The 26237-nt window shown below is 42.1% G+C and overlaps 1 protein-coding gene across 2 annotated transcripts; it reads left to right on the top strand.

Moving 5' to 3' along the window:
* The first annotated feature begins 248 nt into the window (after positions 1–248).
* Positions 249–25963, top strand: ehd4 (EH-domain containing 4). Of its 2 annotated transcripts, XM_024412871.2 has the most exons (7): positions 249–374; positions 485–970; positions 6126–6302; positions 14489–14586; positions 22060–22472; positions 23394–23558; positions 24536–25963. In XM_024412871.2, exons 2-7 carry the CDS (start codon positions 741–743, stop codon positions 25091–25093), a joined length of 1641 nt encoding a protein of 546 aa, XP_024268639.1. In that variant the 5' UTR covers positions 249–374; positions 485–740; the 3' UTR covers positions 25094–25963. The 2 variants fall into 2 exon arrangements, with proteins under 2 accessions (XP_024268639.1, XP_024268638.1); XM_024412870.2 differs by having other exon boundaries at positions 318–970.
* The last annotated feature ends 274 nt before the right edge of the window (positions 25964–26237 follow it).

The following is a 26237-nucleotide window of genomic DNA, read 5'->3' as shown; positions in this document are numbered from 1 at the left end:
GGTCTGATTGTCACTGAATATCGATTAAATTGCGTGTGTGTAATAATTAGACAATATAAAACTCCTGTATTGCCCATACAAGTTTGCAGTGAAGACTTGGAAAACTATATTGCCCTGCTTGGTGTAGAGCAGCGCTGCCAAATCCTGGTCATGAGATTCCGTAAAAACACGCCATTTTTTTTAGTAGGTTAGGAGAAAGGGTAATTAGATAAGGTTAGGGTTTAGCTAAAATGCTCTCCTAACCTGATACAAAAAGTCACTGCCGGTCGAAGCGGGATTTTTTTTAGGGAGTTCCCAGCTCCCGGAGGGCTGAAACATTTCTGGTGTTCATCATCTCCTTCTAATCGGGGATGTATTTAGTCCTGGGACACCAGGTGAGTAAAATTAACTACCAGGTAGAAAAAAAACCTCCAAGACCAGGATTGGGAATGCAAGAGTATTTTTCGCTCTTGAATTCTCAGTCATGCCCCTATGTTATTTACAGGAAGGGCGGTGCCGTTCAGGTAAGGCAGAGTCAACACTGAACCACTGCGCCACGCAGAGGAGCTACTGTGAGCGACCAGTAATCAGTTGGAAAACAACCGTGGAATACATGTGCCAAAGAAGAACATATGTTATTGAAAGTAACAAGTGAGACATTCGGATGCAAAGTAGATCGTTGCGCAAATCTTGAAAGCTGTGAAAAATAAGGAAATCAAACGTTAGTTCTTGGTTTGGGAACATAGAAGAACAACAGCATCATGTTTAGTTGGGTGAATAATGAACAAGGAGGCAGAAACAAGGACGGCGAGATGTACCAAACTGTAACGGAGGGTCTTCAACAACTTTACACCAAAAAAATATTACCATTGGAAGAAACGTACCTTTTTCATGATTTCCATTCACCGGCGTTGGAGGCAGCAGATTTTCAGAGCAAGCCAATGGTTCTACTGGTTGGACAGTATTCTACGGGGAAGACGACGTTCATAAGGTAGTCCATCCAGACATCTGCAACAGTTATGCAGCCTCATTTTTGTGACAACTGTATTTTACCTACAGGGCCTGCATGTCAAATTATTGAGTTGTTAAATAATCCCTAGGCAAGTACTTTGACAAATTGAGCTGTCAAAATGTAAATGAGTAAACAACCACAGATGAAGGTTGTTGCCCTCTGCAACCTAATATGTAGTGTTAGAAAATTATCTAACATTATGTTGAGGTTGTAGATGGTTTGTTTTAAAAATATATATTTTTACCAATATTCCATGTTCACATTCAATACAACATGAATTAGACTTCCCATTGTCCTTAGATCAGGGGAGGGAGGTGCCACACTAACTGCTTCTTAGATATATTTTTTTTAAATGTCAAGAGGTAGTGACATTAAATGTGTGCTGATGGGTGTACTCAAGGACTGGAGTTGGGAAACATTGCTTAGCGAGAACAAGTTAATCCACCAGCCTGTTCTTGATTGGTTGCTTTCGAGTTTCCGCCATTAATATCAATGACACGTCTGGTGACCATTGAAACTTAAGTCTTTTGTGCACTCCAGGTCTCTGAACAACCAACCACAATAGGTGAGAAATAATAGAACCATTATAAAAGTCTAACTTCTCAGTTTGAATGGCAATTTTGAACACATTATTTTTGACTCATCAGGCCTAGAGCAAACACTGTCAGTTTAGTAACTTGGTGAGCGGCAGGTTCTGCATCAAGATGGGACATGCAGCTTCACTATCTTTAGGAAAGGAGCCTCTGGTGGGCTGCCAGCCTGCTGAAAGTAGATGCACAATACTGAGAATTAGGTCAACACACCCCTTTTTGTCGCAGGGGTCACATCTCACATTGCAGATTATGTGCACACAAGAAGAAAAATGGTTTCAATTGAGTCAAATCCCTTTTATTACTTGACCTTAAAGTTTTAAAAAAAGTTTTAAAAAAATAAACTTGAGTGAAAACAGTTTGTTATCCTAAGTAGACTACACAATTCCTTGTTGTTTGTACTGTTCCTACACAATAGCTGATTTCATTCTTGCAGCGCTCAGTTACATCAGACAGAATCCCACCCAATTCTAAGGAATGTAAATGATGAATCAGGGGAGTTGATCATTGCCTGATCCCAGATATGTTTGTGCTGTCTTGTCAACTGCTATAGTCATTGTCAAGCTGAACGTGATGTGTTTGGTGGAACAATGACCGCAGGAGTTGGCAAGACTGCACACAACGATATGGGACGAGACTAGGGTAGAAAGCCATGAACTGTCCTCTTAAAGACATGTCTTCTCCTTTGAGTGGATGTGGCCAAGGCAAGCTGGCGTTCCTCTTTTTCAAGACCTTTGACACAATGTCATCCCCTCACAGGAAGGGCTGAGTACCTGTAGCATGGCCAGAACTTTGCAGGAAAAACAATGTTCGTTTTTGTTTTTGTCTTGGGGGGGGCATATATCAAGCACTCCGCCAGACATTTTCAACTGCCTTGGCAGTTGAAAATGTGCCATCCAGTTAAGCCCATATCAAACAAAGTGTTTTTTTAACACGCTTGTACACGCTGAATTTGGAATGCACATGAGTGAATGAGAGAACAGATCTACACATCTACGACGTCATAGCTCTTCAAATTAGAAAGCGAGTCTATTTTTCTGGTGTCTATGCAGAGTAATGCTGGTCAAATAAGCAGATAGATTGCGTGGGTCGTTTTGTGGAAAAGGAATTTGAGGAATTATGATCTTCCCTATGCCAGACTAAAGATGTATTGGGCTGTAAGGTTTATCAGCTTAGTGGTTAGAGCGTTGGACTTGTAACCGAAAGGTTGCAAGATCAAATCCCCGAGCTGATAAGGTAAAAATCAGTCGTTCTGCCCGTGAACAAGGCAGTTAACCCACTGTTCCTAGGCCGTCATTGAAAAATAACCATTTGTTCTTAACTGACTTGCCTAGGTAAATAAAGTCAGTCAAATAGGCTACAAATTAATTTATCTAGCCCTTCTTACATCAGCTGATATCTCAAAGTGCTGTACAGAAACCCAGCCTAAAACCCCAAACAGCAAGCAATGCAGGTGTGGGTAGGAAAACTCCCTAGAAAGGCCAAAACCTAGGAAGAAACCGAGAGAGGAACCAGGCTATGAGGATTGGCCAGTCCTCTTCTGGCTGTGCCGGGTGGAGATTATAACAGAACATGGCCAAGATGTTCATAGATGACCAGCAGGGTCAAGTAATAATAATCACAGTAGTTGTCGAGGGTGGAACATATTTGAAAACAATTGCAGGTTACCTGTGTTGATTTCGATCATGGGCATATAGCCTAGGCAGGCTATGGCTGGGAAACTCGAGGAACCCCGATTTCAAGAGAGAATACTGTTATGTAGACAGCTGAATTCTTTCTAAACTGCTCGGATTTACTAGCTACAACTCTCCTCACGTTCTCCGAGGTAAAGACAGATTCAGGTTGGATATTCACCTGTAGTTTTCCTTATGTCCACAAACAGCAGTTAGGGACCGTCAACGTAGTGACAAATCACATTTTTCAAATTTCAATAGCTCTTTAATCATTGCTCCTAAAACTTTCAAAACTGGTTCTAGCTAACCCGATGGCATAGACGCACTTTGCGCACACTTTCTTTTTTTGTCGGTTTACATCTCACATTTATTTATTGTAATTTTTTTAATTCAATTGCGCCCTGGTCATGTGACCCACACACCTCAAACAAGGTTCCTAATGTACACTGTGGGCTTAGACATTGCACACCCTTTTGTTTGCCCATTTGCATCACATGAGATTTTACGATCATTTTTAAAAGATTCAAATTTCAATAGCACCTTTTGTCTTATGACCTACTACTAACTACTTTCAGAATATCCACTGATTAGCCTTATATGTAGCACAACCTTTTGTTTGTCCATCTTCATCTCACACAATTTTACATTAATTGTCAATGTTTTTCAATGTTTCTAATTTCAACAGCTCCTTGGTCATGTGACCTACAACCCTCAAACTACTTTCAGAACTCCCAGTCACTAGCCTTATATATTGCACACCCTTTAGTTTGTCTATTTTTATCTCAGGGGATTTTACATAAATTTTTCTGTTTTTCACTGTTTCTAATTTCAACAGCTCCTTGGTCATGTGACCTACAACCCTCAAACTACTTTCAGAACTCCCAGTCACTAGCCTTATATATTGCACACCCTTTAGTTTGTCTATTTTTATCTCAGGGGATTTTACATAAATTTTTCTGTTTTTCACTGTTTCTAATTTCAATAGCTCCTTGGTCATGTGACCTGCTGGACTCAAACAAGGTTCAGAATGTACACTCAGTGGGCCTACACATTGCACACCCTTTAGTTGGTCCATTTTCATCTCACATGTTTTAGATGAATTTTGTCAACTTTAGAATTGCAATAGCTCCCTGGTCATGTGACCAACTGACTTCAACCTAGGTTCAGATTGTCCACTAAGTACCCTTCTATATTGCACACCCTTTAGTTTTTTAATTTATCTCACACAATCTTAGATTAATGTTTCAAAATGTTAGATTTCAATAGCTCATTGGTCATGTGACCTACTGACCTCAACCAAGGTTAAGAATGTCCACTGACTACCCTTGTATATTGCACACTCTTTAGTTTGTCCATTTTCATCTCAAGTGAATTTACATGAGTTTTTCGAAATGTAAAATGACAATAGCTCCTTGGTCATGTGACTTACTGACTTCAAACAAGGTTCAGAATGTACACTCAGTGGGTCTACACATTGCACACCCTTTAGTGTGTCCAATTTCATCTTGCATGTTTTTACATTAATTTTAAAATGTTTTTAATTTCAATAGTTGTGGTCATATGACCTACAACCCTCAAACTACTTTCAGAATATCTACTGACTAGCCTTCTACACGGCACACCCTTCTGTTCGTCAATTTTCATCACACACGATTTTACATTAATTGCCTGCTCCGCTCCCCTGAAGGACAGTGTCACTCACACACCTATTCACTTGGCCTTCTCCCTGGGGCTTTCCTGACCCCCAGGCAGTCCCCCATTGACCTGGTGACCTCTGACTCCAGGCCTCTAGCCGTACACTCCCTGCCCGCCTGCCTGCCCTCTCCCTGGGCCTGAGAGTATATAGCTTACTCCCTGGAACTATAGGCCTCCACACCTACTCACCCTACCCGGTCAACCCCCCCTCTCCCTTGGCCTTAGAGCAGGGGTGGGCAAACTTTTTTTGGGCTCAAGGGCCACGTCGGGATTTAGAAATTCAATGGAGGGACACATTTTTGGGGGGACCAATTGTTTGTTAAAATCAATTTGCAGGGTCTTCCCGAGTGGTGCAGTGGTCTAAGGCGTCACTACAGACCTGGGTTCAATCCCAGGCTGTGTCACAGCTGGCTGTGACTGGGAGACCCATGAGGCGGTGCACAATTTGCCCAGAGTCGTCCGGGTTAGTAGAGGGTTTGGCAGGCCGAGATGTCCTCGTCCCATCGCGCTCTAGCGACTCCTGTGGCGGGCCGGGCGCATGCATGCTGACACGGTCGCCAGGTGCACGGTGTTTCCTCTGACACATTGGTGCGGCTGGCTTCCGGATTAAGCAGACATTGTGTCAAGAAGATACCACGAAATTGGGGAGAAAATGGGGTAAAAAATAAGTACATGTAAGGTGAGTTAGAAGGAACACACAACAATAATTCACAAGGGGTACATAGTGAACATAACAAATAACTGTTTTATTATGGATTCTCATGGCAATTAAGTTGGCATATGCTGTGCTGTGTATGTGAATTGACAGTCTCCTCTCGCACGCAGATTTTGATGCCGTTGACGGCGTCTGTGTGATTTCGACTAGGCAGATGGCCTAGCACTCCCATAGTAGTGTAGTATAGTATGTGGCATTCACATAAATGTGCATATACAAGTATTCTTTAGTCGTTCTGCCTAAACAGAAAGGCCTAGTAATAGTAGGCGTTGGCCTGGTGTTTGTGCAGATGTTTCAGTCGAGAGCTTTGTAATCATGTTGGAGTCAGATGATCATTACTGCTGTTATATTACTTCATCTTCATCAACCATCATGCCAAGTCCTGTGTTGTATTGATGTAATGTTTTGCAGATCTCAAAATATAAATGTCCACAGTAGTGATTTACTCTGTTCTGTTTCAGGTACCTGCTGGAGCAGGACTTCCCAGGCATGCGGATTGGCCCAGAGCCCACAACGGATGGCTTCATCGCTGTCATGTATGGGGAGAACGAGGGGGTTGTCCCTGGTAACGCTCTGGTGGTTGACCCCAAGAAACCCTTCCGTAAACTCAACGCCTTTGGTAACTCCTTCCTCAATAGGTAAAGTGGACAGTTTTTTTTTTTTCTTGTTTTTTTATTACGGCTAACACTTTACATTAAAGGGGAACTGCACCCGCTGATTTGGCCTCATTTTTTGGCTTGCTCAAGAAATGCTTTGCGGCCATGCCTGAAGCCAAACGTGATGGCTTGGGGGTGTGGTTTGATGTGGGTGTTTTTTGGGTGTGTCCTTGCCACCACCAAGACACACCCATTGTCAGAACCTTGCTCACAGCTGTTTCCCCCTGCTCAATCACAACAAACAAACCTCCTGCAGGTTGAGTTCAATAACTATAGGCAAATGTATGGTGAGATGCCTGAAGAATCTTCGAATAGGTCAGTAGCCTACAGATTAATATGAGAATGCATTTGCTGATTTTATGTAGATATTCTAAATGTTTTTTTTGTTACATTTTAAATGTAGTAACAGGTCCATGTAGAATAAACAACACTTTACATAACACCATAGACGCAGTGTTCTGCTAATATAACTAACAATGTGTACCTTTCATTGTCATTCCCAGCCAATACAGATACTGTGCCTATCTGCATTTTGTCTGGTGGTAATGGTAAACTTGGCAAACAATTTATTGGCCATACCTTCCTGTGCGGTGTCCCGTATACAACAGGAGTTCCCTGGTCCTGGTGCAGAATACACAGGGTTTCTCCCTCCCCATATTGACTGAAGCCATTCAATTAAATAATAAAAAAAGACAATACAAGTCAAATTTGTCTAGTAAACTTTTAATGCTGTGTTCCAGGTCTCTTCATTCAGAGACATCAGTATCAAGCCTGTCTGTCAGTCTGGACTTCATCACATCATTTTGCAAGTCTCCATGTTCTGGCTCCATACATGTTTTTGTGAACACATAAACACATAGTCATTGTATGGTGCCAATGGCGGTTAGGATAGTATGTTTGTTGGTCAGATATCACCTATGTTGAAGTTTGAACAGGTCAGACTAAACCTACCTAATTCTGGTCTCACCATCAGACGACTGAGGCTGGCTTCTGGCAATAGCATCTACAGTACTCTCCATCTGTAGAAATAGGCAGAGTTCATGCAGAGTTCATTTGTGACACATGGAATGAAAAGGGTGTTGCAAATACGGGACATTTCTGCTGTACTGTATTATTAGTAATCACCTTCAGCCCCACATTGTGGATGTGTTGAGTGGCAGGTCTCTCTCCATTCAGAGACGTCTGTACCAAGCCTGTCCGTCGATCAGGACTCCATCACGTCATCTTGCAAGTCTCCAAGTGCTGGCTCATTTGATCCATCTGTGAACACATGCACACATAGTCACTGTTCTAATACCAATGGCAGTTAGGATAGGTTATATTTTACAAACAAACATACTATGTTGAAGTTTGAACAGGTCAGACTAAAACCGACCTAATTCTGGTCTACCCATCAACAACCGTTGGTGAGCAGACGAGGGTGGCTGGAGGTAAGGTCTTTGCCAGCTCCACATTGGTTGGCATGGCAGTGTAGATAAGCTCCTGGCCCCTCATCAAATATACTGGTTACACACACCACACACACACACGATTACATTGTCAATGGTTGTTATGATTAGCCTGGTGCAACCAACCTGATCGCTGTGTTCACCTTTCTGTTTCACTTCAGATATCATATGATGTGAAATGGAATAGTGAACACAGCGATCAGTTTAGGTTATGCCCTAGACATTATATGGATCTAGGAAGTAGAAAATAAGCAACAAATAATATCAGTTTAAATCATTTATGTTTCACTTTTGGGTTATCAAATGTACAGTGGGGCAAAAAAGTATTTAGTCAGCCACCGATTGTGCAAGTTCTCCCACTTAAAAAGATGAGAGGCCTGTAATTTTCATCATAGGTACACTTCAACTATGACAGACAAAATGAGAAGAAAAAAATCCAGAAAATCACATTGTAGGATTTGTAATGAATTTATTTGCAAATTATGGTGGAAAATAAGTATTTGGTCAATAACAAAAGTTTATCTCAATACTTTGTTATATACCCTTTGTTGGCAATGACAGAGGTCAAACATTTTCTGTAAGTCTACAAAAGGTTTTCACACACTGTTGCTGGTATTTTGGCCCATTTCTCCATGCAGATCTCCTCTAGAGCAGTGATGTTTTGGGGCTGTTGCTGGGTAACACAGACTTTCAGAACCTTGAAATGCTTCTTACAAAGCCACTCCTTTGTTGCCCGGGCGGTGTGTTTGGGATCATTGTCATCCTGAAAGACCCAGCCACATTTCATCTTCAATGCCCTTGCTGATGGAAGGAGGTTTTCAATCAAAATCTCACGATACATTGCCCCATTCATTCTTCCCTTTACACGGATCAGTCGTCCTGGTCCCTTTGCAGAAAAACAGCCCCAAAGCATGTTTCCACCCCCATGCTTCACAGTAGGTATGGTGTTCTTTGGGTGCAACTCAGCATTCTTTGTCCTCCAAACACGACGAATTGAGTTTTTACCAAAAAGTTATATTTTGGTTTCATCTGACCATATGACATTCTCCCAATCTTCTTCTGGATCATCCAAATGCTCTCTAGCAAACTTCAGACGGGCCTGGACATGTACTGGCTTAAGCAGGGGGACACGTCTGGCACTGCAGGATTTGAGTTCCTGGCGGCGTAGTGTGTTACTGATGGTAGGCTTTGTTTCTTTGGTCCCAGCTCTCTGCAGGTCATTCACTAGGTCCCCCCGTGTGGTTCTGGGATTTTTGCTCACCGTTCTTGTGATCATTTTGACACCATGGGGTGAGATCTTGCGTGGAGCCCCAGATCGAGAGGGAGATTATCAGTGGTCTTGTATGTCTTCCATTTCCTAATAATTGCTCCCACAGTTGATTTCTTCAAACCAAGCTGCTTACCTATTGCAGATTCAGTCTTCCCAGCCTGGTGCAGGTCTACAATTTTGTTTCTGGTGTCCTTTGACAGCTCTTTGGTCTTGGCCATAGTGGAGTTTGGAGTGTGACTGTTTGAGGTTGTGGACAGGTATCTTTTATACTGATAACAAGTTCAAACATTTGGCATTAATACAGGTAATGAGTGGAGGACAGAGGAGCCTCTTAAAGATGAAGTTACAGGTCTTTGAGAGCCAGATATCTTGCTTGTTTGTAGGTGACCAAATACTTATTTTCCACCGTAATTTGCAAATAAATTCATTAAAAATCCTACAATGTGATTTTCTAGATTTTTTTCTTCTCATTTTGTCTGTCATAGTTGAAGTGTACCTATGATGAAAATTACAGGCCTCTCTCATCTTTTTAAGTGTGAGACCTTGCACAATTGGTGGTTGACTAAATACTTTTTTGCCCCACTGTATCAAAGTAATAAAGTGGGTTACCTTCTGTATTTGTACAAATGATGAGCCTGTGAAAGCTGTTTCCGCTGACAGGTGAAGGTTGATGGCCGGATACTTACCAAAATGTGTCTAACTGTTCCATTCATAGGAATGCTCAAAGCGAGAGCATGTCTGCATGATGCTGATGAGGGCCTCCTTGCTGGTCTTCTCTAGGCTGCAAGCTGGACATCCCTCAATCAACTGCAGCATGCAATCTTATGAGGTGGTGTTGCCTGGGAGGCCCTGTGAAAGGGTGATATAATTGACGGCCGAGTGGTAAATTGCATTTTTTTCTAAAGAAAGAACAAAGTTTTTTGCTAGTGCAGTTCATGACCAAAATGACAACTAGTTATAACTGCTTGGCTGGGGAATAAGCCTACTAGTTTATTAAGCCAGGTATTTTTTTTATACTACAATTCACAACATACCTTACCTGTCATTGTTGATGGAGCCATCTTTGTCATCAGGGCAGTAACTCGGGTCAATATCAGAGGCCTCATGATGGCGTGTCCTTTTCATAAGAGTCGAGGGAGATTTTGGCAACAACGGAGGAGATTTCACAAGGGTAATTCTCCCATGACGCACATTTATTTGGAGGTCTTCCCTGACAAGCTGTGAAAATAGCAAGTGAACAGTGAATGAAATGATTTTTCGAGGTCAATTGCAATCATATTTCTGGACATGTTAATATACCCACCTTTGCTCCTTCTGGTACGTCCTGGCATCCGTTCATAACCATGGGATCAGTCTGCACCCAACTGCACTTTGTCTAACAGAAATACAGGGTCAATGATTGTGATCATCCCTCACTTATGCATATAGTTAGAGGAATAACGTGATCACGTTTGGAAGCTAATTCTATGCTTTACCAATGTAGACTGACTGGCTCCAAATTGGATTCAGGCCGGTGACACCGTTACACTATGCAACCAAATGTGGCATGTTTTGTTATGGCCCTGGGTTAGCAGTTTGTTGCTGCTAGTTCGAACACTGATGTAGTCACACGGGGCGGGAGGTAGTTTAGTGGTTAGAGCGTTGGGCCAGTAACCGAAAGCTTGCTGGATCGAATCCCTGAGCTGACAATGTAAAAATCTGTAATTCTGACCCTGAACAAGGCAGTTAACCCACTATTCCCCGGTAGGCTGTCATTGTAAATAAGAATTTGTTCTTGGATCTACCCATCCCGGATCCGGGAGAATTGTCATCACCTGACACTAATTATCATAACGCAACGGACACAAATATTACTAGAAAATGAAATCACAAGTGAAATGTATTGAAACACAGGTTAGCCTTTTGTTAATCACCCTGTCATCTCAGATTTTTTTATTATGCTTTACAGCCAAAGCAAGATAAACACAAATGCTTATCGATAGCCTAGCATAGCATTATGCCTAGCTAGCAGCAGGCAACCTGGTCACGAAAATCAGAAAAGCAATCAAATTAAATAATTTACCTTTGATGAGCTTCGGATGTTTTCACTCACGAGACTCCCAGTTAGATAGCAAATGTTCCTTTTTTCCAAAAATATTACTTTTGTAGCCGCAATAACTCCGTTAGTTCTTCACGTTTGGCTGAGAATTCAACTGGAAATTGCGGTCACGACAAAATATTCCAAATTAGCTCCATAATATCGACAGAAACATGGCAAACGTTGTTTATAATCAATCCTCAAGGTGTTTTTCAAATATCTATTCGATAATATATCAACTGGGACAGGTGGCTTCTTAGTAGGAAAGAGAGAAACAATGGCCACATTTGTCTTTTACGCACATATCACTCTGAGAGCCACCAGCTGACCACTGACGCAATGTTGACGTTCAGGCTCATTTTTCTAAATAAAAGCCTGAAACAATGTATTGTGACACTAGACACATTAGGGAAGCCATAGAAAAAGGAATCTTGTTGATATCTCATTCACTGCTCAATAGGGACGCATAGGAACGCAGAGCTTTCTAAATAAGAGTCCCTTCCTGATTGGATTTTTCTCAGGCTTTCGCCTGCAATATCAGTTCTGTTATACTCACAGACAATATTTTACAGTTTTGGAAACTTTAGAGTTTTCTATCATAAGCTGTCAATTATATGCATATTCTAGCATCTTGTCCTGACAAAATAGCCCGTTTTACTTTGGGAATGTTATTTTTCCAAAAATGAAAATAGTGCCCCCTAGATTCAACAGGTTTTAACTGACTTGCCTAGTTAAATAAAATAAACACACAAGTTAGCTGCATCCAATATTTATTTGTTCCCTAGACATGGGTTGCACATTGTAGGCTAACTTGACTGTAAAAGTAAGTTATGGAATGACATTGCTCAAGTAGGCAAATATCTGTTGCCATTACTGTTAGCTAGCTAATATACACTGGTTCCCTCAATCTTAGTTAGCTGACTAAAGTTATAGCTACTGCATCTTAAGTCAATCTGGTGACATCACAATCATGACAAAAGGTTTTCTCCTAATTATTTGCCTACTTCTGAAAGGTTATCGTGTTTTCAAGCCAAATCCGAGTTGTATTGAGGTAGGCTAACATTAGCCAGCTAGCTGGGTAGCTGTGCTAGTGACTATTGGGGACTAACAAACTCCAACCATGTATTCCGTATGGTAGAGTCCTTCAGCAGGGCATGCAAACCATAGTTGTGCATCCTGCTGGAAGCATGCATTGCCGAGCCGGAGGCATGGTCATTCCATATAGGGCTTTTCAGTCTCAATGGCCATGATCCTTTGAGCCCATTGGGGGAGACGAATTAACGGAGCCCCATTTAATGAAGGGGGAAAAGTGGGCAGAGGGGCGATTTGCACGTGTAGTTTAGCAAAAGGGGGCATGAATTATTGACACCTTCATTTACTTGTTGTGGCGCATTCAGGTTTAAAACTCAGTTTTAGACGAGGCTGAATTTATGACGACAAATTCCTATTTACACGTTGTAGTCAATACTAGAATATATGTTGCTGACTCATATCGATGCGACAGGCCTTTTTCAAAGAGATTAGTTCAGGGGTGGGCAAACATTTTGGCTCGAGGGCCACATCCGGATTTTGAAATTCAACAGAGGGATGCATTTTTCCGGGGACCAATTGTTTGCTAAAATCCATTTGTGGGGGCTTCCCGAGTGGCGCAGGCCTTCACTACAGACCCGGGTTTGATCTCAGGCTGTCACATCTGGCCGTGACTGGGAGACCCATGACGCGGCGCACAATTTGGCCCAGTTGCAGCGATGGGACAAGACTATAACTACTAATTGGGGAGGGAAAAAATGGTCAAATAAAAATGTCTTTAAATATATTTTTTAAGTGTCTCACGGGCTGGATTGAATTGCCCGGTGGGATGTGCTTTGCCCCCCTTGGATTAGTTTGTTTTTAGGGGCACCTGTTTTTAAGTTGCTCTCACAAAGCTGCTTTCACATTTATGTAACAACAATATTGTAACAAGTAATTAGTGTTACACACAGGTAGAAGCATAGAATTACATTACTTTAATTTGAAGGATCCGTGGGTATAAGAGCAACTCAATGTCAGGGGTTACCCACATAGTTACAATTATTACTGAAATACTGTGGCATGTGGAACTTTCCATTACATAAATAGGCAGCTGAGCCTTGGCGGAGGCTTTGAGCAGAGATATATGTGGAATTGCCAACATCCCCCCCCCTAGCTGATAACTCAAGGTGAAAACATTTTCTTTGATATGAGGATTGATTACAACCAGACACCACCTCCCACTGCCACATGATCTATTATCTTCTCTACTTTTACCTCCCTCTCTCACTTGTCCTAATAAATCAGACATTAGTGACATGGGGGTCCCTATTCATTATAACATCCTGTATAATTCATTCTTGTGCAATGAGAAAACAACATATTTGAAATGGTTTTTTTCACATTCTAAATATGTTTTGTTGACTACATTTGTCCAATCCTGCATTCCTGCAGTGCAAACAAACAAAAAAAGAATTTGCTTTTCTCTCCCTGTGGTTAGAAGGTTTGGTTGGATCCATTTTTGTAATGTAATCATGTTTCAAAAAAGCAGAAGTTAGCGATTTTATTTTGGTATTGTCGTCCCATTTCTTCCTGTCAGCCCAGCCCTTTTGACATAGCTGTCATTTTTTTCTGAAAACATTTAGGAGAGGGAAGTGACTGTCACTTTTCCTTTAGTGTGTGCTACAACCACACTATCTTTGATGTCTGTTGTTGGCTAGGTCAAGAGGTTCTCTTAACTTTAACTTTAACCAAACAACACTTGTCTGAAGCATGTTTCCTATTTCCAGATGTTTGTAATCCATGGGAAATGGATAAGTACTTATATGACACTTGGCCAAGTTAAGGTCAAAGACATTCCTGACAGGACAGAGGACATCTCCTCCTTTCCAGAGGAACCTCTGACAATGCACATTGTTTCCAGTGGATGTTAATGTGCGTCACACAAGATGTCACTTGGAGTATCAGTTATTTTACATAGCGGAATTTATAGAGCTTAAGAAGGCACACTGGTTGCATACTAGACCTACATCATGTTTTATTTTTGCAGTTGAATCCTTCCTTCCCAAGTGCCCAGACAAAAATAATAGACATCACCGGTGTTGGCCTGAATCTGCCAACAAGCCAGATTTACGGCGATCACTAAAGCCATCTCTGTTGCCATCACACGCGATCTGATCTGAATGGCTGAATCACTGCTCTTCCAAAAACATACCAGCTTAGAAATGGGAAAGAATGGGGGTAAAAAAAGAGGAAGAAAACATCCTTAATATGTTTTGACAACCTGAGTTTAGCAGGGTGTTTTTCTGGAGCTGCTCTTCAATTCATGTCTGTAACATGTATTGTGTTTTCTCTTCTCCTGTAGGTTAATCTGTTCCCAGATCCCTAACCAGGTCCTCCGGGGTATTAGTATAATTGACACACCAGGAATCCTGTCTGGAGAGAAGCAACGCATTAGCCGAGGTCAGTAGCTAGCTATCGAGCTGAGATGTGGCATTGATTGATACAGGAGGAAGGTCTGTATCAATCAAACTACCCAACTTGGGAGAGCTATGGTTGTACATTGCTTTAAGAAATCAAAGTTGTTTTGTTTATGATGAATCAATTTAACAAGTCTATGCTTGTTTGTATACATTTCACAGGTGCAGATATTTAACATACTGGCTTTTTATTCAAAAGTGCACTAATTTGATAAAACTAATGGTAAATGGGTAGCTATCAGGTGTGATTTTAAATTGTCAAAGCATGGGTTGTATGGCTGTTTTAAGTGTGTTGTGTAGTTCTTGTCAACAGATAGGTCACTCTATGCCAGCTGTTTGTCCTAATTGTACCAATATTACATCTGATAATATCACAACATGATGCAATGCCTCCAGTGCTGTAGTTATGTTTTCTCCATAATTAGAATCCAACATTGGCTTTCCAAGCCTCCACTGGAGACCCTGAGATATGAAGTCATACTGAAGTAGGTCTTACGACCCTGCTACACTGCAACCATTGGGCAACTGGCGTTGCAGTCAGACATCAGCCATGGAGGGAATGCTTCCTTTAAAAATCAATGAAAGCTGCTCTACTGCCCATGTTGCGCTCATGTTGCGTCGCATCCAATGACAGCATCCAAGCTCAATAATCGAGGTTCAATTCTTGATGCCTGCATTCAGTCTATCTTGTGAATTGAAATTGGGAAAAAAATACCTTGATTTTGGCTGCTTATCTTATTTGGATATCCATTAGCTGTTGCGAAAGCAGCAGCCGCTCTTCCTGGGGTCCACACAAAACAGGAAACATGTCAATACAGAACGTTAATAGTAACTCAAAACGAGCAAGTGTTTACTGGTTGCTCAGGAGGGAAAAGGGAAGTCAGATCTGTGGGAGACATTTGACTTACTTGTGGAAACTACTGGAGGGTATAGGAGCAACCATTGCGTGAGTATTATGTGAGCCAAACCGTTGCTGTTAGATTTTTTCTGACCGTTTGGAACAATGTAAACAACCCTAAGTGAATCAGAGAGTCTGTTCTAACAATGTTTTATATATACACTACGGTTCAAAAGTTTGGGGTCACTTAGAAATGCCCTTGTTTTGTAAAGAAAAGCACTTTTTTTTGTCAATTTTTAAAAAAAATATCCTTAAATTGATCATAAATACAGTGTAGACAATGTTAATGTTGTAAATGACTATTGTAGCTGGAAACAGCTGATTTTAAAAAATTAATAAATTGAATATCTACATAGGCGTACAGAGGCCCATTATCAGCAACCATCACTCCTGTGTTCCAATGGCACGTTGTTAGCTAATCCAAGTTTATCATTTTTAAAAGGCTAAGTGATCATTAGAAAACCTCTTTTGCTATTATGTTAGTGTAACTGATGTGAAATGGCTAGCTAGTTAGCGGTGGTGCGCGCTAATAGCGTTTCAATCGATGACGTCACTCGCTCTGAGACCTTGAAGTAGTTGCTCTGCAAGGGCTGCAGCTTTTGTGGCGCGATGGGTAACGATGCTTCGTGAGTGACTGGTTGATGTGTGCAGAGGGTCCCTGGTTAGAGCCCAGGTTGGGGCGAGGAGAGGGACGGAAGTTATACTGTTACATTAGCACAGCTGAAAACTGTTCTGATTTAAAGAAGCAATAAAACTGGCCTTTAGACCATAGTACGGTGGCAAAACCACTTCACACACCAGCGTCACCTGGCATGTTTTGGTCTCAGAAATTCAACCATTTGCAACCACCGCTCACACTGGGGTTAGCTTAGTTCTAACTATTCGTGACCACAGCTCTGTTAGTCTGACGTGAATTGGGTCATGAGTGGATTTTATATGTAACAGTAGAAAAGGGCGGTTCCATTACGCCTAATCTGGGTCTGGGCTCACGGGGGTGTGGCCACTGACTGACTAGTTCATCTTTATGAAAATCCATACTCTTATTTAGAAGGTTAATATCACATTACATATTTTCACAAATAGTTTCATGTTGAGTCAAATACTTTTTTACAATATTTAGATGTAAACTTGATAGCTGGGGAATGTACACTTTAAGAGATACCAATATGTGTGTTTCCTGTACCTCATGAGATCACCAAATGAAACACACTCAACATGGCTGTCCCTTAAGTGTCCAGGGATCATTCTCAAAAGCAGAAACAATGTTTAATTCTACCATTTTGGTGAATTAGGTGTCTCCAAGTGTCCATTGTTCTCTTTCTGTGCTCTCTTTTTCTACATGACCAGGGGGAAAGAGTCTCCGCCAGGAATTTATAACCTGAGATAACAGAACCTGGGTGTAGGAGAGGGGAGGTAGCCACGATCTACAACCAGAAAGGGCCACGTCATGACAAGATCTACAGTGCATTTGGAAGGAATACAGACCCCTTGACTTTTTCCACATTTTGTTACGTTACAACCTTATTCTAAAATTAATTCAATTGATTTTCACTTTGTCATTATGGGGCATTGTGTGTAGATTGATAAGGAAAATGTTTGTTTTTTGTCCATTTTAGAATAAGGCTCTAATGCAACAAAATGTTGAAAAAGGGAAGGAGTCTGAATACTTTCCGAATGGATTGTATGGATGATTTACAAAGCCAGGCACATTTAACAGTTAGGCTATTGATTATAGACCTACAGTTGAAGTCGGAAGTTTACGTACACTTAGGTTGGAGTCATTAAAACTCGTTTTTCAACCACTCTACGAATTTATTGTTAAAACAAACTATAGTTTTGGCAAGTCGGTTAGGACATCTACTTTGTGCATGACACAAGTAATTTTTCCAACAATTGTTTACAGACAGATTATTTCACTTGTAATTCACTGTATCACAATTCCAGTGTGTCAGAAGTTTACATGCACTACGTTGACTGTGCCTTTAACCAGCTTGAAAGTTACAGAAAATTATGTCATGGCTTTAGAAGCTTCTGATAGGCAAATTTACATCATTTGAGTCCATTGGAGGTGTACCTGTGGATGTATTTCAAGGCCTACCTTCAATCTCAGTGCCTCTTTGCTTGACATCATAGGAAAATCAAAAGAAATCAGCCAAGACAAGTCTGGTTCATCCTTGGTAGCAATTTTAAAAAGTGCAAATCAATCCCAGAACAACAGCAAAGGACCTTGTGAAGATGCTGGAGGAAACGGGTACAAAAGTATATATATCCATAGTAAAACGAGTCCTATATCGACATAACCTGAAAGGCTGCTCAGCAAGGAAGAAGCCACTGCTCCAAAACCGCCATAAAAAAGTCAGACTACGGTTTGCAACTGCACATGGGAACAAACATCATACTTTTTGGAGAAATGTCCTCTGGTCTGATGAAACAAAAATAGAACAGTTTGGCCATAATGACCATCATTATGTTTGGAGGATAAAGGGGAAGGCTTGGAAGCCGAAGAACACCATCCCAACCGTGAAGCACGGGGGTGGCAGCATCATGTTGTGGGGGTGCTTTGCTGCAGGAGGGACTGGTGCACTTCACAAAATAGATGGCATCATGAGGAAAGAAAATTATGTGGATATATTGAAGCAACATCTCAAGACATCAGTCAGGAAGTTAAAGCTTGGTCGCAACTGGGTTTTCCAAATGGACAATGACCCCAAGCATACTTCCAAAGTTGTGGCAAAATGGCTTAAGGACAACGAAGTCAAGGTATTGGAGTGGCCATCACAAAGCTCTGACCTCAATCCTATAGAAAATCTGTGGGCAGGACTGAAAAGCGTGTGCGAGCAAGGAGGCCTACAAACCTGCCTCAGTTACACCAGCTCTGTCAAGAGGAATGGGCCAAAATTCACCCAACTTATTGTGGGAAGCTTGTGGAAGGCTACCTGAAATCTTTGACCCAAGATAAACTAATTAAAGGCAATGCTACCAAATACTAATTGAGTGTATGTGAACTTCTGGGAATGTGATGAAAGAAATAAAAGCTGAAATAAATCATTCTCTCTACTCTTATTCTGAAATTGCACATTCTGAAAATAAAGTGGTGATCCTAACTGACCTAAAACAGGGAATTTCTACTAGGATTACATGTCTGGAATTGTGAAAAGCTGAGTTTAAATGTATTTGGCTAAGGTGTATATTATCTTCTGACTTCAATGGTATGTAGTGCACTACTTTTGACCAGGGCCCATAGAGCTCTGGTCAAAAGTAATGCACTATGTAGCGAATAGGGTGCCATTTGGGACACATACCATGGGGATATGGGCGTTCTTCTACATCTGTTGTTGGTTGCTCTCTGTGTACAGCTGAGGTTGCATTCCTCAAGCTCTAGCCATTTAAACATTCTTTCAATGACTCATCATAGCATCACAACATCGGTAGTTTTCATGTTGAATTATATTGTAAATTTTTATAGGCCCACTCCTCAAAATCACAGAATTTGTTTCATGAGTGTCCGTCTATACCAATGTCCTCTGAGTACTCTCTCGCGTCATTACAGCGTTGACAGTTCCCACACTATCCTCTCTCAGAACTCCTCCTAAATGGCTTGGCCATTAGGCTGCTCTCATTTTTTATAGCCTTGTAATCCCTGCCATTTGTTTGTGTTAGCAACACAGCATTAAAGGGAAATTGATTGCTGCTCGAAGGCAACTTTTTACATTTTCCTTTTGAAATTGAAGCACAATTATTTAAGGATTATTGCTCATTCAAGAAAATCACAATATGCCTCGTCTTCCAGGCAATCATTTGATTGTAATGTCCTTTGCAAATGCATGTATGCACACTTTTACTGGCGATCGTCTACGATACTTGTCAATGGGCCAGCATATGATACGCCTCCTGAAATCTGTAAGACGATCTAGGTGTCTGTCTTTGTGGACCCGTTTTCATTACAACCTGACATGGTTTATTTAGAAAAGGAGTGCCACAGCTGCCACATGCACATTTAGTTTTACCTGTAGGCTAGTGTTTGAACCTCCAATAGTGTGTATTTAGTCAACAGAAACATAAAGGATATATCTGTCATTCATATGTCAACCCTCATTCTATTTCAGGAGGCCCAGAGTGTAGTCACTGGTTGGCTGTTGTATAAACATTAGTGGTGACCTTTAAAGAGACGGTGCACTCTTTTTCTACTTACCCAGTCAGATTAACTCTTGGATACTATTTGTATGGCTCAGTGTCCAGTTTGAAGGTAGTTTCACTAGCATTTAGCCCAATGATTGGAAGTCTACCGGAACAGCTAGCATAGCTACAGAGACATAAAAATGGTAGCGGATAAATATAATTGGTATCTATGCGTTCATCTGACTAGAAGTAGAAAAAGAGCTTAATTTCCAAAATCTCGCACTATCCCTTTTAAGCCAGCAGCATGCCACCCTGCATACCACTGCTGGCTTGCTTCTGAAGCTAAGCAGGGAGTCCTGACTCTGAGGTCATTAAACATCCCATGGCACTTATTGTAAGAGTAGGGGTGTTAACCCCGATGTCCTAGCTAAATTCCCAATCTGGCCCTCAAACCCTCATGGTCACCTAATAATCCCCAGTTTACAATTTGGCTCATTCATCCCCCTCCTCTCCCCTGTAACTATTCCCCAGGTCGTTGCTGTAAATGAGAATGTGTTCTCAGTGAACTTACCTGGGAAAATAAATAAAAGATGGTGCTTTCACCCGTGGGCCACTGTAGAGATCTTAGTTAGAGGATGTATAAAAATCTGACTTTTTGTTGGATTTGTGTCTGATTATTTGTTTTTGTTCCATCTCTTTTCAAGTGCAGGAAATCGTCACATTGCAATAGATTGTAAATCAGGTGTTCTGCAGACAAAAGACTGTAACCAATAGCAGTACAGCTACAGTGGGGCAAAAAAGTATTAAGTCAGCCACCAATTGTGCAAGTTCTCCCACTTAATAAAGATCAGAGGCCTGTAATTTTCATCATAGGTACACTTCAACTAATGACAGACAAAATGAGAGAGAAAAAAATCCAGAAAATCACATTGTAGGATTTTTAATGAATTTATTTGCAAATTATGGTGGAAAATAAGTATTTGGTCACCTACAAACAAGCAAGATTTCTGGCGCTCACAGACCTGTAACTTCTTCTTTAAGAGGCTCCTCTGTCCTCCACTCGTTACCTGTATTAATGGCACCTGTTTGAACTTGTTATCAGTATAAAAGACACCTGTCCACAACCTCAAACAGTCACACTCCAAACTCCATTATGAGAACAAAATTGTTGACCTGCACCAGGCTGGGAAGACTGAATCTGCAATAGGTAAGCAGCTTGGTTTGAAGAAATCAACTGTGCGAGCAATTATTAGGAAATGGAAGACATACAAGACCACTGATAATCTCCCTAGATCTGGGGCTCCACGCAAGATCTCACCCCGTGGGGTCAAAATGATCACAAGAACAGCGAGCAAAAATCCCAGAACCACACGGGGGGACCTAGTGAATGACCTGCAGAGAGCTGGGACCAAAGAAACAAACGCCTACCATCAGTAACACACTACGCCGCCAGGGACTCAAATCCTGCAGTGCCAGACGTGTCCCCCTGCTTAAGCCAGTACATGTCCAGGCCCATCTGAAGTTTGCGAGAGAGCATTTGGGTGATCCAGAAGAAGATTGGGAGAATGTCATATGGTCAGATGAAACCAAAATATAACTTTTTGGTAAAAACTTAACTCGTCGTGTTTGGAGGACATAGAATGCTGAGTTGCATCCAAAGAACACCATACCTACTGTGAAGCATGGGTGTGGAAACATCATGCTTTGGGGCTGTTTTTCTGCAAAGGGACCAGGACGACTGGTCCGTGTAAAGGGAAGAATGAATGGGGCCATGTATCGTGAGATTTTGAGTGAAAACCTCCTTCCATCAGCAAGGGCATTGAAGATGAAACGTGGCTGGGTCTTTCAGCATGACAATGATCCCAAACACACCGCCCGGGCAACGGAGTGGCTTCGTAAGAAGCATTTCAAGGTCCTGGAGTGGCCTAGCCAGTCTCCAGATCTCAACCCCATAGAAAATCTTTGGAGGGAGTTGAAAGTCCGTGTTGCCCAGCAACAGCCCCAACACATCACTGCTCTAGAAATCTGCATGGAGGAATGGGCCAAAATACCAGCAACAGTGTGTGAAAACCTTTTGTAGACTTACAGAAAACGTTTGACCTCTGTCATTGCCAACAAAGGGTATATAATAAAGTATTGAGATACACTTTTGTTATTGACCAAATACTTATTTTTCACCATCATTTGCAAATAAATTAATAAAAAATCCTACAATGTGATTTTCTGGATTTTTTTTTCTCCATTTTGTCTGTCATAGTTGAAGTGTGCCTATGATAAATTACAGGCCTCATCTTTTTAAGTGGCAGAACTTGCACAATTGGTGGCTGGCTAAATACTTTTTTGCCCCACTGTATATCAGTTATAATTGATGTTTATCGAAGAGTGATACCTCTTCAATGTTGGCTAAGGGGTCATGATTTTTTTTTTTTCACTCAACAGGCTATGATTTCTCAGAGGTGCTGCGATGGTTCGGGGAGCGGGTGGACCGCATCATCCTCCTCTTTGACGCCCACAAACTGGACATATCAGACGAGTTCTCTGAGGCCATCAAGGCCTTCCGTGGCCAGGACGACAAGATCCGCGTGGTGCTGAACAAGGCTGACCAGGTGGACAGCCAGCAGCTGATGAGGGTCTACGGAGCTCTGATGTGGTCCCTGGGGAAGGTGATCAACACACCTGAGGTGGTGAGGGTCTACCTGGGTTCGTTCTGGGCCAAACCCCTGCGGAACACGGAAAACCGTAGGCTCTTTGAGGCAGAGACGCAAGACCTCTTCAAGGACATTCAGGGCCTGCCTCGGAATGCTGCCTTACGCAAACTCAATGACCTCATCAAACGGGCTCGACTTGCTAAGGTAATAAGCTGCTACGGTAACTCTACCGTTACTGTTCTCCCCACTCTGCCCTGCCAAATCCTGTGCTTTCTGCCCTGCCCAATCAGCTGCTTCTGAAAAAGCTAACGGGGATCTAAATAAACAAACAAACAAACAACAGGAATCCCGCAGCTCTCTGTATTTCTTCCTTCTATGCTGAGAGTGTGTGAGTGTGAGGCCATGTGATGTAGTAAAGCACTCTGTACCCCCAGGTTGGCCCTTTTCCCTGGTCAGTGGAGAATGTATGACGTCCTAACCAAAAACTAAGACCCTGCTTACCCACCCTCTCAACCTCTCCCTGCCAGTCTGTCTGCCATGTTTACGCCGACCTTGTCTGTCTTTGTCTGTCTGTTTGTCCATCCCACAATGCCTGCCTGCTTCCAAGAGGAATAAACATAATATGGAAACTAAAGGCAAAACCTTACCTTGTCCCCTGGAGCGAACTTCCTTCCCTTTATTGAGGACATGTTAGTGTAAACATTGGTGTGAATGTTCCCCTGGCAAGGACATCTTAAAAGGTGGAGTCGCACTTGCGAACACATTGATAACCCTGCTGGTCCAACAATGCTTGGAGAGGTTGAAGGACCCTGCTTAATGAATGCAATCAACTTCTTTCCGATGTGTTCTATTTTTAACCCACCTTATCATTTCCCCTCATACAATTTGAGTTCACACATACTGTGCAAGTCTCATTATGAAATCAGATGAAAATATCAAAGCATGGAGAAGGAAGGGAACCACACAGATGTAGACCGAGTTTGCTCGACAGCAGCATGACCCCATACCTACAGTGTAATAGGAACTTTATTTGAAAATGTGGAAAGCTGAAATCTGCAAATGAATTCAAAAGACAAGTGGTTAATGCTGAAACATACTAATACATTACCTCTCTCTCTCTCATAGGTGCATGCTTACATCATCAGCTACCTGAAGAAAGAGATGCCGTCGTTATTTGGGAAGGAGAAGAAGAAGGAGGAACTGATCATGCGACTTCCTGAGATCTACACCATACTGCAGAGAGAGCACCACATATCCGCTGGAGACTTCCCCAACGTCGTCAAGATGCAGGTCAGCTGGGTTACCATGGCTCCAGAGAATGAACACGGCTGTGTCCCAAATGGCACCTTATTTCCTATATAGTGCACTACTTTTGACCAGCGCTATCTGTGCCCTTGTCAAGAGTAGTGCACTATAAAGGGATAGCGTGCCCATTTGGGACACATTATAGGTTATCATCTAGATGCAACTCAATGGCTCGTCCCAAAATGCAGAGTATTGTCAAATATTTACCCTTAATCGGTTTAGTTATCTTGAACACCTCAAGGGAGTTGTGAGACCGTACGTGTAGATTCAAGTAAAGGGGATAGATCGTCAACAATGAATCAGAACGTCATCGTTGCCGGACGTTTCCATCCAGTTGAAAGCGAGAGACGGCCACGCCCCTGGCACTTCCCCAGCTCTGTGTGAACGCAGCTGTTTTCTGTCAGCTACACAGGAGAGCGAGAGCTAGGCCTTAGAGGTAGACTGAGCCTGGCTTTGGATTTGGAAGGGAGTAGCTCAACTCGTTGAACCTAGAAAATCATCACAACACTTGGACGCGAGAGCATTGCAGCTGGTTATGAGACATTGTCTGGAGAGAATGCTCCACATTGAGCATGTTCTAGTATGTATGGATCCCCGAGGAGCAGTGTTATGCCCGGTCCTGTTGTTGTGTGTTGAGGAGAGGGACCACCCGCCATAGTCACAAATTCCTCTGCATTTTAGTCATAGGAATTTTACTAAACAAAATGTTCTACACAGCACCTCAGAGACCTGTCAATCAGAAACAGTCAAACAATGAAATGTAACCGTAACATACCCTATGGTCAACCCACCGTAATCTTAACCCTGATATGATTTTAGGGTCCCTTTAATCCAGATCCTACCTGCACCCAACTTATTGGTTGCATGTAGGAAGCCTGTAATGTGTGATTTTGTGCCACAACAAATTACATTGATCTCTGAACATTCTTTGTTTCTTTTGTTTATATCTTTTGTTTATACAGGAGCAGCTCCAGCACTATGACTTCAGCAAGTTCCCCTCCCTGAAGATGAAGCTGATCGAGTCTGTGGACAAGATGCTGGCCAACAAGATCTCCGGCCTGATGACCATGATCCGCGATGAGGAGAGCAAGGCGCCACCAGCTATGGTGAGCGGCGGGGCCTTTGAGGGCTCCCAGGATGGGCCCTTTGGCCAGGGCTACGGAGAGGGCATCAGCGCCGGGTCTGACTGTGACGACTGGATCGTGAGCCATGACAAGCACAAGTACGACGAGATCTTCTACTCCTTGAATCCCATCAACGGGAAAATTAGTGGAGTCAATGCCAAGAAGGAGATGATGAGCTCCCGTCTGCCCAACACAGTCCTGGGGAAGATCTGGAAGCTGGCGGACTGTGATAAAGACGGCATGCTGGATGACGAGGAGTTTGCCCTGGCACAGCACCTGATCAAGGTGAAGCTGGAGGGGTACGAGCTGCCCTCCGAACTACCTCAGCACCTGGTGCCTCCCGCTCACAGGAAGAACGAGGTCGCTGACATCCTCTACAACCACGATGCGGACTAAGGACGAGCAAAAGAAACACCAGTGGAGGACACTCCAACTCTGTTGTGTCCCAATGCCCAAACTCATACATTATGTAGTGTGATGTTTTGGCCATGCATACTAAGTAGTGTGCTAGTGTGAACATTGGGAAATAGGCAGTGATCCAGTCTTAACAGGAAATAAAGCGGGGGGGAATTTGACTCAAAAACAAGCAGTGACCTTACTAAAGTTGGAATTAAAAATGTATTTTTTTGACCCAAAGCTTTTATTTTCATCAATGAAGGATTTATTTAAAAGATTGACACTGCACTTCAGTTAATTAGTAAAGGTTAGTTGTATAAGTATCCAGGAACCCTGCTTACCATACAATGCCTACAGTACCATTCTGCCACACAATTTCACAATTGTCTCAAATATGTTTAGTCTGTAGTCAAAATATAGAGAGAAAATATAACAAATAATAACAAATACATCCTGGGAAGCTGTCTGGGTGAGATACAGAGGAAGTTTTCACATGGAGAGGTTGATGTCATAGACTTGACAAAGGTTAGAGTGCATCTCCTCTTGTTTTAAGTGGCTTGGCCATTTTACCTACCGGAAAGAGTTCTATTTTCAGAGAGCACAGTCTGGTTTTGAAAAATCAAGCATTGAGGCAATGGTGGTCTTTTTGCAACAAAATAAACAGTTTGGGTAACAAAATAAATGTTGTCCCATGTTTGTGTGCTTAGGACAGGAGTGGATTCCTTGAGGACACATCATTGATACTCGCAACAAGTTTATGATTGTGCCTTTTGTATAAGTTCTTGTCTGTATAGTTAAGTTAAAAATGGTGCACTGTCTTGCATATAGAGAAACTCAAACATTTTAAATGTAATAAAAAGTTAAAATGTGTTTTTGTAACATTGTTATTGAAATAGTTTAAGTGATATGCATGTTCATCTCTTCAGCCTTAAAGCCACAGTCTGACATTTAGGCAATTTAAACCCTTTTTTTTCTACTTACCCAGAGTCAGATGAACTTATGGATACAATTTGTATGTCTGTGTGTGTAGTTTGGAGGAAGTTGAAGGTCGTTTCTGGAGCCATTGTTAACTAGTGTTAGTGCTATGACTGGAAGTCCACAGGAACAGCTTGTTAGCTACCTTCAACTTCCTCCTCTCTGTAAG

The sequence above is a fragment of the Oncorhynchus tshawytscha genome, linkage group LG11, assembly GCF_018296145.1.
Source record: "Oncorhynchus tshawytscha isolate Ot180627B linkage group LG11, Otsh_v2.0, whole genome shotgun sequence".
Lineage (NCBI taxonomy): Eukaryota > Metazoa > Chordata > Actinopteri > Salmoniformes > Salmonidae > Oncorhynchus > Oncorhynchus tshawytscha.
This window is presented reverse-complemented; position numbering and strand designations above follow the sequence as displayed.

What these genes read in the sequence shown, in the direction of transcription:
- ehd4 (XM_024412871.2), top strand. Translation starts at nt 741, where the DNA reads ATGTTTAGTTGGGTGAATAATGAACAAGGAGGCAGAAACAAGGACGGC. An exon ending in GAAGCAACGCATTAGCCGAG is followed by an intron (nt 14,587 to 22,059) that starts GTCAGTAGCTAG and finishes TTCACTCAACAG; the next exon opens with GCTATGATTTCTCAGAGGTG. An exon ending in CCAACGTCGTCAAGATGCAG is followed by an intron (nt 23,559 to 24,535) that starts GTCAGCTGGGTT and finishes TTGTTTATACAG; the next exon opens with GAGCAGCTCCAGCACTATGA.